The following is a 15,579-nucleotide window of genomic DNA, read 5'->3' on the forward strand; positions in this document are numbered from 1 at the left end:
GAAAGACTACTTGGCTGTCGTTTGCACAGTCATTTCCCGTTTCTGTTGTTTCACGTGCACTTCCACTAAAGTCAGTGAGGCTCACAGCGTGATTTTCCAAGTAAACAGTAGTGATCCAGTAGTTATTTATGAGATTTGTATAGTGTGCAGAACCCTAAAATAGGGCTTGTGTTAAGGACAACAGTGCAGCCAGTGATTAGTTGTGGAGAGACGTCTATGTTCCTATTTGCAACCACTGATTAACGGAAAACCAAAATTTACCCTTTTGGTTTACAATTTGATCCGTAAGTACTGTGACTTACACTTTCTTTGGCCGATCTATGGCACATACAGCACAGATGATGATTTTTGTTAGCTGAGTTGTCTTTTACCCATGGCTGAAACCAAGTATCACACAGATAATGCAACTCCAAGCTAAATGTATAACAAGAGAACGTTGCGATCCTACCCAGAGTTTTCATCAGGCGTGACAATGTTAGGATGCATGAACATCTGATTTAGGGAACAGAATTAAAATCATGTGTGTGCTGACAAAGTCCACCTGCCTTTGAAACTGTTAAAAGTTGCATGTTCTTGTGTGACTCTGTGTTGACTGAAGGAGTGCAGAGGGTAAATAGAGACACAGCATTAATCCCACATGGGAATCTAATCTAATTGCTCTTTCAGAGCTTCAGTAACTCTATAGTTTCTGAGCATCTCTCATATGACAGGGAATCTGCCTTCACAGTTTGCTTGCAAAATAGTGATGTGTTACATTACACGTTGGCCAATTTATAAATACAGAGAAAGAGACACCTTTGGCAGGAGGTCACATGAGTGATCTATAACAATAACTAGTTAATGCCAAGTTCACACTTCACCATTTCCTTCTAAAGTAAGTGGTAGCTTATAGTCTGCTCTCAGACCTGTTGCTAATTTAGACAAGCTGATTTAGATCAGGATGTGCTTCTGCTTCATGCCTCAGTTTAGACATCCATCTCTGTGGCTTTCTTCTCAGCAACTGCTCTTGCCATCCATCAGAACTCACCACGTGAGTGCCATGTGGTGTAATATTTGCCTGAAACACGAGAGGAGGTCTTTGGAGGAAAGCCAGATGACATGGAAATGGAAGAGGTGACAGAGGGATGCTGTTAGATGTGTACATTTTCCATTTAACCCTGCTGGCCATTTTCATACCTGGTTTGTGTTGGTTCAGAACTGTGTCATGATGTGTTTTGGAAAGACATGTCATGTGTTGATTGACCCGCCTTTCGCAACTTCGCTGCTAGGATGTGGCAAGTGAGGAAGGGCAAACTGTGTCGCAAAAGTGAGCAGTATTAAGGTCTGTCATTTACCTTGTGAACTGTAAATAATGAAATGATTTGTATTTTTCACAGGAGAACCTGTAGTCATTTGTGCTGACCAGAGGCAGCTGAGCAAAGCATCATGACAAGTCATCGGACAGGTGAGAGAACAGACATGGCCGTGAAAGCTATATGAGGTACCCCTGAGAATAAGCCCAACTTGCTTTTCCTGTTGTTTGATATTTGGGTATCTGCCTCTCACCACCGCAAGGAAGGACACCGTGAACTGGCCCATCAGGTTCTGCTGACCTTTTCAATACTGTCTTTCTCATGCCAGACTTTGAAGCTTTATTTGGAACAATAACTGATGTACAGCATTGTCTATTCAAATCATCGCTAGACCTGTAAGACAATGTGGCCCTGGATTGTGATCTTGATTGCAGATTTTCCCACTTGGCACTACCTTTGCATTAAGTCAGCACAAAATCACAGCCCTTAATGCTCCAGCCTTTGGACACACTTACAGCCTGTAGTACTGCAGCAGGTGGGTCCTTTATAGTCAAGAGGACCTGAGCAGCAACAGTTACTGTTCTACAGGGAGGCAATGCAGATTGAGAGATTGTTTCTAAAGGACAAACATGTTATCTTAATGTAATGTCTTTTTCCTTGCCTTTCTAGTAAAATGCTTCAAGAAATCTTCTATCCCAGGAGTTGTTATCACCCAGTTTGTGGATGATGTTCCAAAAGGATGCAGTACACCTGACTTTGAGCGGAAACCTGTTTCTCTGACATTGCAGGAAGGTGAGATTCTTGAAAAGTCAAAGTCATAAACCTGGAGGCTTGGCTCTATGTCTAACCTACATGAAACAATTATCGTCATTAAATCAAGCTAGGTTCTAAAGAGATTTGACTAGACCATAAAAAAATGTTGTGTGGCCAAAATCTTTGTTGTACTGGTGAAAATTCTATCAGTGCTGATGGTGGTCTCCTGAGTTTTCACTAGTGTATGCAAGATCAAAATCTGGCTCCTAATGCATACAACAAACCCCATGAATTCTGTGGGAAGCTCTGAAAGTAAATATTTTGCAACAAAAGATTAAGCACGTTGAAAAAGTGTTTTTTTTTTTTTTTCTGTTGAACCAATTTGTATTACGAGCATTCAGCACATCAAATTAGCTGGTTTTTAAAGTAAGATATATTGACTGCTGATGCTATTTAGACTGTACTTCTCCCTCAAGAAGCAATATGGATCTTGCCTAGAGTACAGAGAAGGCAACTAATGAGCCAAGACTGAAAAACTATTGGAAGCCTTCCAGTAATCTCTCTGCCCTTGCAGAGTCACATATTTTTTAGAGTGGGATAGCCTGGGCAGACTGTGTAGCTCCTCTTTCCTCACAAGGCTGAACCGTTTCTAGCACCCTGGATTTCAGTGTTGTCACACCCATCTGTTGACTTTCACGGAGATTTTCTGAAGCAGCACAGTGGCCTCTAGCGGTACATCCCTCCTTCACCTTTGCCTTCCTTCCACCTTCAAGTTTTGGGCATGAACCAAGCGGTGGTCAGTCACCCTGTCTAAATTTTCCAAGTTATTTCGTTTGCAGTAGGTTCCTCATAGTTCATATACAAAATGCCAGGGCATTCTGGTCGGTCACTGTGTAAACTGAATTCAGTGTCTATGCAGATGCCTGATGGGTGTCTTTAACTGTCATCGTTGCCTCGTTGCATTCAGTGCATGGATTAGCTGATACTCCTAGCTGTAGAGTTGTGTCCTGTGACAGACAGCAAGCATGGGAAATTGCAGCCAGAATGGCTAAAATTTGGCAAAGGTATAATCAGTTTGAAACAGACTTTAATAATAGATAGTACTGCAATCTCAGAAAAAGTCAGAAGATGCCCTTTGGTAAGAATCTGTTGGCTACGTGGCAGGAGCTTGCTGCATCAAATAAGTTTTTTGGTGGTGACTGCAGAAGGGTGTGGGAAATACTGCAAGACTTTCTGGGGAGAATTTTTAACAGTGTTGGTCACCTGAAGACCAAAACTATTGCAAAAGAAAGATAGTAATCATTTCTGCCCTGAGCTACATCCATGGATAACTCATCTCCATTTTTACTCCCCTGTAACATTCCCACTTACCTACACGAGTCACTTTCCTGATGTGTTGTTTCATAGTGTTTCCTATGTCTTTGAAGCCTTTTGGAAGAGAAAGGAAAGGTTTCTTCTAGGCAGTAGTAAAGCTGTTGGAGATGTCTGTGGGCAGGGTTCAGGGAGCAGAGATGGAGGAGCTTGCTCGCAGGTAAACCCCATCCTGGTGTGTTTGGGTGCAAGGTGGTGCCGGGTTAGCAGACAAGGACAATATTACAGAAAGATGACATGTAGGGAGTACATGGGGAAACACCCGGCCCTGCATGGGCCCTACCTGTTGTGCTACAGTATTGTCTGTTAAGAACATGTTTTCTTAAGTGTGCAGAGGAGGTATCTTCTTGTTTCCACCTCCTAATGAATCCAAATTTATCTGAATGAAAAAGAGACCAGGAGCTGCAACGGTTCACAGATGAACTTTACTGATGTCTAGAGACAGGAGACTCCAGCCCAGTGAGTCCTATTGTCATTTCCCATCCTGCCCAGCATGGTCGCAGCAAAGGGAATAGTCTGAAAGAATGGAGAAGTAATGGGAACTTGCAGGGGAATATGTGTGTGATGAGAATGGATTTGGGCATTTCATGGTTGTGGTACAAGTAGTGCATACAAGTTGCCAGGAGCCAGCCTAGGCTGAACTTGCTATAGCACCGCTGATTTCAGAGATGATCAGAGGATGTTGGCAGTCACATCTGAGAGGCTAACACCACACTTCAAAGGCCTTTTATCATTGAGTACAGGCAAAACCTGACATTATTGATGTGGGGAAAGGTAGCCCAGCCTGGACTTGAGCTAATAACTGCTTGCTCCTTGGCCCTGCTCAAATATTGAGGGAGTTCAAAATCAGACCAAGATACCAAAAAGTTGCTCTTTTGGTACATAGTTTCTCTATCCACGTGGCTATGCAGTAAAAACATGGACAGACACCATATGTGTCAGTGGTGAATTTTAAAGTTACTTTTCAAGTAATCTCTTTGAAAGCCAGTGAGTTAGAGTGGAGAATATGGCAAAGGTCTTGCAACGATTTGGGGATTTAATGCAACTTAAACTGGGAATTTATGCATCTTTTACAGAGAAAACAAAAAGATATAATTATTTTCAAAGAACGCTTCTGCCTAAAACAACAGAGAGGGCTTAGTCTAGGGATCACTGTATTGATAACACAGGGAGCCTGACATAAGAGTCCTCATGTTCAAGCCTGTCTTAAATAACTAATTTCTTGCCTCTTTTCAAAGGTAAAAATGCCATTTTCAGAGCTGTGGTCAAAGGTGTTCCAACCCCTGATGTGCAATGGGCACGTACGCAAGGAGAAATGAATGATCCTGCCAAATATGAAATGTTCTTCAATAATGCTACAAATGAATTCATTCTGCAGGTAAAGATCAAATATTTCAGTCAGGACTCCTGAAACAGAGCGAGCAGTGGAAAGGAAAAACCTGCAGTGGGCAGGTAGATGTGTAGATGTCACCAGATCTGAGATAGCACAAAGATAGACAGACAAAGCTTTTAGAGTCATTCTGGGAACAGAAGAAAGATCTGAGGTGTCTTTGAGTAGCTGTGAGCTGAACCCCAGGACATCACTCAGAGCTCTTACTATGTTCTTCTTTTTAAGATAAACAAACTCACTGCAGGTGACAGTGATTTGTATCGCTGCTTTGCTGTGAATGAATACGGGGAAGCTTCCTGCTCTGCTGGCCTCAGGATCATACAAGGTAGGATTCACCAGTTCTGTGTTACGAAGGTCCTGCGGTCCCAAATAGTTGGCTTTGCATGTCCAAATAGTTGACTATTTGCATGTCCTCTGGGGGTGGGTGCCCAGAGCATTGTCTAAGTATCCTTGGTGTGAAGGTCTATTTTTCCACTCATTGAGGACTGGAGATCTTCTGTGACTCCCCTGACTTTGGTGGCTGCATGACAGTATGAGCTTTAAGGCAAAAGAGAAGAAAGTGGTATTGTGGTCACTGCATAGGACCATAATCATATGCTCTGGATTTAGTGTTGAATTGGCCTAATCCTTTCTTTATGATATTGAAGAAATCGGTCTTTTGGGAGGGATCCATCCCACTTCACTTCAGATGTCTATGGTGACCACCTGACCTGGTGCCCTGCTTCCCTTTATAGTCAGTGGAGAGAAATGGGCACTTTGTGGGTAAAATATAACTGACCTATTCTAGGAATATACTTGAGCAGGTGATGGACTTTTGGAAGCGTCCCTTTCACCTGTGTGCCTGGAAAGTAAGTTTCGAAGGCAACTATCTGCCTTTGGCCAGATGATCCTTGCACCTTGGCTCCCCGGCTCTAAACCAAGATGTTAATATTTCCTACCGTTCCTTAAACCATAAGCTTCGTAGGGCAGAAGCTGTCTCCTCCAGTAAGCACAGAGTAAATTGCAATAGAAGTACTGCATTTATAGATGGAGATTACTAGGAGTCAATGTCAGATTGACAAAGAAATCCAAATTAGGATTTCGTCTTGCATTGGTAACAGATGCAGAGGTTTTATAGTTAATTGGTTTACTGGTGTTAGTCTGAGTATTATCTCATTCATCTTATGGCTTGTTTCTCTCTGTTTTCTCTTGTAAACGATCAGTTGGCTTTAAGAGGAAAGCGAAATATGTTCCTGCTCATGCTGCTGATGGTAAGTTAGAGTTAGACATATATATATATTTTAATTTTTGGTGGGGCATAGTTAATACTGCTCTATCTACCCCATTATTACTACCCCAAACTTGTAAAGAATAAAGTAAGAGCAGGGATAGTGAATGTCTAATGTTCTGTTGTCTCTTTCTGCTTGCTAATGACCTTTGAGTAAAGGGACAGTCTTAGACGTGGCTTTGAGCTGTTCTAATTAATGATTCTGGAAGTGTTTGAGTTACAAAAGGATTTTGTGATGTCAAATACAGCTGGATCAAACATGTTAACAGGGCTGGAAAAGAGCATGTTTCTAGAGAGAGGAAAGCCCCCGAGGAGGCAATGAACTTTAATGGCACTCAAAGGACATGAGTGTGGAACAGAAAACTGTCACTAAGTTTCATGACAGTTTTCTTGTAAAGTATGAAAAAATCACCAGAGGTAAACAGCATAGTGGGATGGCCTATTGTCAGTGGGTATTTTGCATTATCGTCTTTTTGGGGATATATTTTACAGTGTTGGGTGTCTGAATGTTTGTTGTTTCCCCCACCCCCTTAACAGAGTTAAAGAAGAAGCTTCTGGACTCCAGGAAGCTGCTGAGGAAGCGGTAAGGCTCCGTGATGAAGGCCACTGTTACACTTCCCAGCTGTTTCTTGATGATAGGGGACAGCTTCATAGACCTTCAAGGCAACGCTTCTTGTTTCCAAAGTTATTGTGAGACTCAGTGTGGAGAGACAAAACAGAATGGTTTGCCACTGTCTCTGAGGCTGAGATAATCATCAGGTACCAAACTCGTTATGAGGTGTATGTTCCTCTGCACCACAAGATTTTGACTCAATAGGTCTGTTTCTCTGCTTTCCTGTTTTTAGCTCACTAGTAATTTCCTGACTAAGTGACAAGTCTTCACGTAACGATCTTTCTGGCTAATTGGGGACTGAGCCCTGGCTCCCAGGCCAACTGCACAAACTGTCGCGTGCACATTGCAGAAATCCCTTCACTTCCCAGGTGGGAACCTCCAAACATTGCCTAATGGGAATGATCTCTGGCCTGTGTAAAATCCTGAACTGTGCTGAGAAATTACGTGGGACAGTGCAAGTTGGCCTGGGCCAAACTGTGCCAGTGACTCTGCTGATAATTTAGCAGCGTGGACAACTGCATTGCAGTCTTGCCCTATATGGCCCAGAGCAAGACTGTTCCCTGGCAGCATTTAATTTGTAGTATAGATGCAGAAAACCTGTTCTGTGGAAGAGTTCGATTCTTGTCTACATCTACAGGGCCAAGTGAACTACAGAAATGATGGAGAGATGAGAGGATTAAGTATAGAAAAACAAGACGACTTGTTGTCTGTCAAAATGTCTAGATATTTTTTTTCTCCTGGTTCTAAGGGCCCCAGTACAAAAACCAAAACCCTTGGACAAAGAAGCAGTCTGGCAACTGTTGCTGCATGCAGACAGGAAAGATTATGAGAAAATCTGTATGAAATATGGAATTGTTGACTTCCGTGGGATGCTGAGAAAGCTGCAGGAGATGAGGAGGGACACAGAGAGTGAACAAGGAGAGGTAAAATAAACTGAAACCACTCAAAGCACTGATTTTTAGCAAACTGCAAAGTCCTACAGTTCCTCAGTAGCTTCTGAAAACAGGCTAAACCTTCCTAAATTGCTCTGTAGATTAAAATCTATTGTATGACAGAATGATTTATGACAATGTTTTAAAGAACTCCTACTTTATACTCATACAAATGAAAATGCTATTGACTTTTTTGAAGTTCGCCTCATAAATTTGAGCTTAGAGTAACCCTTTCATCAAACCGCATGGCTAAATTCTGTATTCAGTTGCCTCTGATGAGAACTGGGACCCCAAGTTGAAAAGTTGTATGCCTGAGAGTCAAAATTGGCCTTCACATAACAGGGACGTGTAGAAACCCGGACAGATAGTGGTTGCGTAAGGTGTGAATGACCTTGAGGGAGTATGTAAAATATAATTTGCCTACAGGAGGAAACTGTGGAACCTTACAGGTGCTTCTTCTAGATGCATAAAGTTAGAAGTAGCTCTTTTCTATGCAGATAAAAAGTGGATTCCACATCAGTTCAACAGCTTGAGAACTTCTGTCATGGCAGCCTTGTCATTTACTAGCTTCTTCTGTCTTTCTCTGCAGTTAATAAACAGTGTCAAAAACTTTGTACACATCAAAGTCAACAAGGAGGGTAAAGCTACATTCTCTCTGGAGATGGACCTGAAAAACAGTAACAGCAAAGTTTATCTGCTTAAGGTGAGGGGGCGAGATAAGTTGTGTAGCTCACAGCGGCCACTGAAGGCTCTTACAGAAAACGCTTGATCTGCTGGGTGGTGGCTGAGTACAAATAAGCTTCTTAAGGTTGTCTGTCCATTGCAGAATCCTTGATTGGTTAGGGAGAAGTGTTGGTGTGGTCCAGGTTGGGATTTGTAGATCCAAGTACAGGGGAAACAGTCAGTTACTGACATCCTTTTGCCTTCAAGAGCTCTTCCAGTAAGAGGAAATCCTATCAGTGTGTTTCAGGCTGCAGAAATTCTGCTATCTCATAAGAAAAACAGACTGATTTTATTCACTTTCTTGAGTGTGTTATTCCACTATAATTCACTTCTGTGGAAGAAGAACTCAAGGAAGTAAAACATCCCATCTAGTCCTGTGTCTAATTCTGATGTGATCCCCAGGGGATCAGTGCTGTGGATGTTTTTCTGGAAGATATGTTTCAGTCAAAGTGCAGTTTGTGGCTTTAATACAGGGGAAATCAGAATTCATTAAAGAGGAGGTCAGACTAACTCTATGAACTTCTAAATCAAATGCACGACATGAAGTCTGTGCAGCCACCACGTGGAGAAGGTAACCCAAGTGTATCACAGACAGGAAAGGGGTGGACTCTCCTGCTTATCCATCTATGAGGTTGCTAAAACCTAAGCAAAGGAAGTACTTTGTCTTCAAACTTACAGTGACTGTGTATTAGTTAAGCTTCAAAACCTTATGCGAGCCAGCAAAGCACTATTGTTTTGCCTCTTTTGAGAGTCTGACGCTCTGTTCTGTGCAAGACTTTCTGCACAGCATTATTGCCTGTGTGTCACATAAGCAGTGAGCCCTGTCCACTGTAAATAGTAACAGAGTGTAGACTTGTCTGTTCTTACTCATTTATATCAGTAAGATGATCACAGCACAAATTTGGCCTGATTTATTTGAAATACCTTGCAGTAGTTGTGCATTGCCTTTAAGAGTATATGCTTTCTCTTCCAAGGATGGTGAAAGGCTCAGATATGGAACAGGGGATGAATACAGAAAGCACTGCCTGAGGCGAATTGGCAAAAAGTATAACTTCATTATCAACGATGTGCAGCCAGAAGATGCAGGCTTGTATCAAGTCAGAGTGGAGGATGTACCTGTTTTCTCAACTGAACTGGAAGCTGAATGTAAGGAATTCAGTTAGATGTATGTGATGTGCAACTGTAATGATAAATTATCTTTTGCTGGAAAACTTTATCTAGGAGCATATGCAAAGCTCAGCAGTAAAATCTGATAACTACAGAAGACTCTTTTGGTGTTGCCAAGTAAAGGCTCCTTATATGACACAGGTGAAAAACAGCAGGAGGGTGATTATGTGATATGGGTGTTGCATTTGTATTCCACAAGACTAGGTTCAAGTACCACTTCGGCTCTGACTTCTGGAAGACAGTGAGCAAATTCCTTACCCCATGCTATAGTTTCCTTTGGTAAGCTCAGAATAATAACTGCCAACTCGAGACAAGTATCATGCTGCTGAAATACATTAATGACTACAAATTATCAGCACATCACAGTGATGTATTACCACACATGTCTGGGAAGATAATAAAGACAAAAATCTACTTTTCTGCTTTTCTGTCCTGTAGAGTTTGGCACAGGAGCACATCTCAGTTTTACCTTTTTCTGCTTAAACCAGCGCTCATGGGAATGGCAAGTTCCTGTCTGTCTTTCTTTCTTCCTTCAGCTGCAACAAGTTTTTCTTGGAAGACAGAAATAGCTCTCTGTTTTCTTTCTATAGCTTTTGATTTTTCCATTGCAGCCATCCCTGTGAGATTTGAGCAGCCACTCAGTGATGTGCGTTGTCCTGAAGAAGAAGATGCTGTCTTTGAGTGTATCCTACGCACGCCCAGCCATGATGCTGTGTGGCTACACAAAACCCACCTCCTCGAGGCAAGTGAGAAGCACCAGATCTCCGTAACACCCGACGGTCTGACCCACCGGCTGCTTATCAAAAAAGTTGTGCCCTCTGACAACGGCATGTACACGCTCGACACTGGACTCTGCTCCTCAAATGCCTGGCTTATTGTAGAGTGTAAGTGACACTGTATTATTCCCATGGTGTTAGCTTGAGGTGTGTTAACAAAATAATATTCCTCTCACGACCTGATTGCTCATTGAGATGATTCTATGCTGAGAAACGAATTGCAGAGCCTCTAGTTCCTAAATAAGAGTTGGAAAGATGAAGGTCTGGTTAGACTCTCTTTCCTCTTCAGATGAGACAATTTTTTCCTTTTTTTTATTAGCCCTGACAAATTCTATTGGCTTATTTACTCTACAGCTACTATGAAGTAGCATGTTCTCCATCAGTTATCGAAAAATAGTCCATATCTCAATATGTGTTTTTGATGAAGCTGTCACTGTGTGTACACACTACAACACACCGGGAATCACAGAATCACAGAATGGTTGAGGTTGGAAGGGACCTTGAAGATCATCTAGTTCCAACCCCCCTGCCCTGGGCCGGGACACCTTCCGCCAGCCCAGGTTGCTCCAAGCCCCGTCCAACCTGGCCTTGAACACCTCCAGGGATGAGGCAGCCACAGTTCCTCGGGGCAACCTGCCCCAGGGGATCACCACCCTCAGAGTGAAAAATTTCTTCCATACACATAATCTAAATCTCCCTTCTTCCAGTTTGAAGCTATTCCCCCTGGTCCTATCACTCCATGCCCTTGTAAAAAGTCCCTCTCCAGCTTTCCTGTAGGCCCCCTGTAGGAATCAAGGAGCTTTCAATACTATCAATTCTATACTATCAATACTATCTTGCTACATAGTATTTTTCTTCCCAAATTAGAGGTTAAACATGTTAAAAGAAGCTCAAAGGAAGCTGGGAAGATGGGAAACACTCGTTTCGGTGCAAGCAGATTAATAGTTAGCTGGCTCTTTTTTTTTTTTTTTTTCTTCTGAAAGGTAGTTGCTTTGGTTTCTTTTGAGATCCTGCTGCATAAAAAGTGGTCTCTCTCATAAAGGCTTTTTGATGACCTCTCAGAAACAGTGCAGGTTCAGTATGACATACAAAGAAACTGCCCACTGAGTTCACTGAGCTGTTAGTGCTCCACAGAAATGATATCTATCCTGGAAATCAAAACAGTACATGACCTGCTAGCTCCACTGTTTATCTCAGAAAAGCCTGAATTTTGGATTAATGCAGTGCTGTTCACAGAACTGGAATCTTTAGTCTTGAGGTTGGCCGTCTCTAAAATGCCAGGATGCCAAATGTGCAAGCTGCCTCAGTAGCAGTGACATCCTAATTCAAGGGTGGGAACTGATGGCCACTCTGCTCATGGGATATTCTGTAACTCCTCCAAGGCTGTGGGGAGAAGGCAGAAGGAACTAATGAGTCCCAAATGCAATCTAAGCCCCTCTAAATTAGACCCATTATGCTGGAAATTAGCCTTGCTTTTCTGCTTTTTTGGTTTTGTTCGTTTGGTTACGTTTTTAATAAGCATGTTTCCACTAAAAATAATTGTCTTTTTAACTAAGAAATGTAAAATTATGTCTGAATGTGACACTGAAAAAATTCAGCATTTGAACTGAATTTAAATTTATTTAAATATATTATATTTCTGTGTCCTAGAATGAAATTCTAACAAATGCTAACACATTTTCTTTGGTTGTTGATGCAATACATGACCTATTGATTGTCTGTATCTTTTTTCTCTCTTCCTGTAAATTATATCTCCTCCAATCAAACAATGCAACTTCAATACAGATGCCAAAGGAAAGAGGAGACAGGATGAAGTAGGTGAAGGAGAGAAACCTGAGTGGCAGAAAGAAACATTGCCAGATAAAGATGGAGCTAAGAAACTTCGACGCAGAGAATATCTTGGTGATGAAGATCATCTTATGGACACTGACGTGGAAAATGATGGCTGGTACAGAAATGGTCAAGGCGGTGGTCAAGGTGGTAGTCAAGGCCTCTCCGCTGATGTTGATGGAAGCCATAGTTTTTTGGGAAAAGACAGGCTACGCAGAGTCGACAGAAATGAAAAGACAGGGTTTGGGCAGTCTCCTGGAGCAGACCCAGATGTAGACTTGGTGGAAAATGCTGCTACTGTCTTTGGATTAAAGGGCTCCGGAGGCAAAGGGGGATTAAGGCCTGTCCGAGGCAAGGATTCTATGACAGGCGGGGCAGATACTGGTGATGAATTACGAGGAGCAGATGAATGGCATTCTGTGGATGGCAGAGGGGATGGTATGCTGGATGCTGTTGGCATTGACATGGATGATGGAGAAGGTGTGGGCTCTCAGCAAGACAAGGATGGTAAATTAGGTGATGATAGTTACAGAGGTGGCTTTGGGGGTGTTGGAAGATTAGGAGGTACTGATGCAAGTTCTCTGTTAGATGGGCTCGATCCAGATTCAACTGGAGTGGGACATGGTAAAGGTGGTAAGGGTGATCTACTCAGTAGAACAAGTCCAGGGACTGGAGCTGGAAAGAATGCTGCAGGTACAGAGATTGCAGGAGGAATGAGGTCCCCCTATGGCAAGGATGGCCTGACACTTCATGCCAGCAGTCACTTAGATCAGGCAGGAAGGTCTGGCTTGCTGTATGGTCCAGGTGGTCTTCCAGCTGGAGATGGGACTATATCTGGTGCAGGTGGCAGTTCGGTAGGGGAAATGGAGGATTTCTATGGTCCAGATGGTCGGCAAGTTGGAGCACGTGTTGGTGCTGTTGGTATAGCCGGTGCAGGGGGATTTGGGGGTCCTTATGGAAAGGATGGTTTCCTAGCTGGGGCTGGCATTGCTGGTGCTGGTGCAGGGGCAGTTGGGTCTCCCTATGGAAAGGATGGTCTCCCAGCTGGAGCGGGTGTTGGTGGTGCTGCTGCAGAGGGTGCAGGGGCAGTTGGGTCTCCCTATGGAAAGGATGGTCTCCCAGCTGGAGCAGGTGTTGGTGGTGCTGCTGCAGAGGGGGCAGGGGCAGTTGGGTTTCCATATGGAAAAGATGGTCTCCCTGCTGGAGCAGGCTTTGGTAGAGCTGGTGGTGCTGGTGTAGCTGGTGCAGGAGGAGCTGGGGCTCCCTACGGAAAGGATGGTCTCCCAGCTGGGGCTGGCGTTGGTGGTGCTGGTGTAGCTGGTGCAGGAGGAGCTGGGGCTCCCTACGGAAAGGATGGTCTCCCAGCTGGGGCTGGCGTTGGTGGTGCTGGTGTAGCTGGTGCAGGAGGAGCTGGGGCTCCCTACGGAAAGGATGGTCTCCCAGCTGGGGCTGGCGTTGGTGGTGCTGGTGTAGCTGGTGCAGGAGGAGCTGGGGCTCCCTACGGAAAGGATGTTCTCCCAGCTGGTGCAGGGGGAGCTGGGTATATGTATGGAAAGGATGGTCTTCCAGCTGGGGCTGGCGTTGGTGGTGCTGGTGTAGCTGGTGCAGGAGGAGTTGGATATCCCTATGGAAAGGATGGTCTTCCAGCTGGAGCAACTGTTGGTGCTGTTGGTATAGCCGGTGCAGGGGGATTTGGGGGTCCTTATGGAAAAGATGGTCTCCCAGCTGGGGCTGGCATTGCTGGTGCTGGTGCAGGAGGAGTTGGGGCTCCCTACAGAACGGATGGTCTCCCAGCTGGAGCAGGCTTTGGTGGGGCTACAGTCAGTGGCTTTAGAGGTGTTGGATCACCCGATGGAAAGGATGGTCTCCCAGCTGGGGGTGGTGCTGGAGCTGGTGCAGGAGGAGCTGGGTCTCCCTATGGAAAGGATGGTCTCCCAGCTGGAGCAGGCTTTAGTGGTGCTGGCGTAGCTGGTGCAGGAGGAGTTGGGGCTCCTTATGGAAAGGATGGTGTCCCTGCTGGAGCAGGTATTGGTGGGGCTGCAGCAGGTGGTTTTCGAGGTGTTGGATCTCCCTATGGGCAGGATGGTCTCCAAGCTGGAGCTGGCATTGGTGGTGCTGGTGTAGCTGGCGCAGGAGGAGTTGGGTTTCCCTATGGAAAGGATGGTCTCCCAGCTGGGGCTGGCATTGGTGCTGCTGGTGTAGCTGGTGCAGGCGGAGTTGGGGCTCCCTACGGAAAGGATGGTCTCCCAGCTGGGGCTGGCATTGGTGCTGCTGGTGTAGCTGGTGCAGGCGGAGTTGGGGCTCCCTACGGAAAGGATGGTCTCCCAGCTGGGGCTGGCATTGGTGCTGCTGGTGTAGCTGGTGCAGGCGGAGTTGGGGCTCCCTACGGAAAGGATGGTCTCCCAGCTGGGGCTGGCATTGGTGCTGCTGGTGTAGCTGGTGCAGGCGGAGTTGGGGCTCCCTACGGAAAGGATGGTCTCCCAGCTGGGGCTGGCATTGGTGCTGCTGGTGTAGCTGGTGCAGGCGGAGTTGGGGCTCCCTACGGAAAGGATGGTCTCCCAGCTGGGGCTGGCATTGGTGCTGCTGGTGTAGCTGGTGCAGGCGGAGTTGGGGCTCCCTACGGAAAGGATGGTCTCCCAGCTGGGGCTGGCATTGGTGCTGCTGGTGTAGCTGGTGCAGGCGGAGTTGGGGCTCCCTACGGAAAGGATGGTCTCCCAGCTGGGGCTGGCATTGGTGCTGCTGGTGTAGCTGGTGCAGGCGGAGTTGGGGCTCCCTACGGAAAGGATGGTCTCCCAGCTGGGGCTGGCATTGGTGCTGCTGGTGTAGCTGGTGCAGGCGGAGTTGGGGCTCCCTACGGAAAGGATGGTCTCCCAGCTGGGGCTGGCATTGGTGCTGCTGGTGTAGCTGGTGCAGGCGGAGTTGGGGCTCCCTACGGAAAGGATGGTCTCCCAGCTGGGGCTGGCATTGGTGCTGCTGGTGTAGCTGGTGCAGGCGGAGTTGGGGCTCCCTACGGAAAGGATGGTCTCCCAGCTGGGGCTGGCATTGGTGCTGCTGGTGTAGCTGGTGCAGGCGGAGTTGGGGCTCCCTACGGAAAGGATGGTCTCCCAGCTGGGGCTGGCATTGGTGCTGCTGGTGTAGCTGGTGCAGGCGGAGTTGGGGCTCCCTACGGAAAGGATGGTCTCCCAGCTGGGGCTGGCATTGGTGGTGCTGGTGTAGCTGGTGCAGCTGGTGCAGGGGGAGTTGGGTGTCCATATGGAAAGGATAGTATTCCAGCTGGAGCAGGTGTTGGTGGTGCTGGTGTAACTGGTGCAGGGGGGGTTGGGTCTCCATATGGAAAGGATGGTCTCCCAGCTGGGGCTGGCATTGGTGGTGCTGGTGTAGCTGGGGCCGGAGGAGTTGGGTCTCCCTACGGGAAGGATGGTCTCCCAGCTGGGGCTGGCGTTGGTGGGGGTGGGGTTGGTGGGG

At 45.8% G+C, this 15,579-nt stretch overlaps 1 protein-coding gene across 1 annotated transcript in view; it reads left to right on the forward strand.

Moving 5' to 3' along the window:
• Positions 1–1,425: 1,425 nt before the first annotated feature.
• The window catches only part of IGFN1 (immunoglobulin-like and fibronectin type III domain containing 1), a 33,534-nt gene continuing 19,380 nt past the window's right edge, over positions 1,426–15,579 (forward strand). Inside the window, exons 1-9 of the mRNA XM_009881338.1 lie at positions 1,426–1,444; positions 1,962–2,084; positions 4,655–4,794; positions 5,032–5,131; positions 6,611–6,656; positions 7,435–7,609; positions 8,208–8,321; positions 9,316–9,487; positions 10,120–10,392. Coding sequence (XP_009879640.1) covers positions 1,426–1,444; positions 1,962–2,084; positions 4,655–4,794; positions 5,032–5,131; positions 6,611–6,656; positions 7,435–7,609; positions 8,208–8,321; positions 9,316–9,487; positions 10,120–10,392 — 1,162 coding nt within the window. The remainder of the gene's footprint in view (positions 1,445–1,961; positions 2,085–4,654; positions 4,795–5,031; positions 5,132–6,610; positions 6,657–7,434; positions 7,610–8,207; positions 8,322–9,315; positions 9,488–10,119; positions 10,393–15,579) is intronic.

The sequence above is a fragment of the Charadrius vociferus genome, unplaced genomic scaffold, assembly GCF_000708025.1.
Source record: "Charadrius vociferus isolate BGI_N301 unplaced genomic scaffold, ASM70802v2 scaffold333, whole genome shotgun sequence".
In the NCBI taxonomy this organism is placed as follows: domain Eukaryota; kingdom Metazoa; phylum Chordata; class Aves; order Charadriiformes; family Charadriidae; genus Charadrius; species Charadrius vociferus.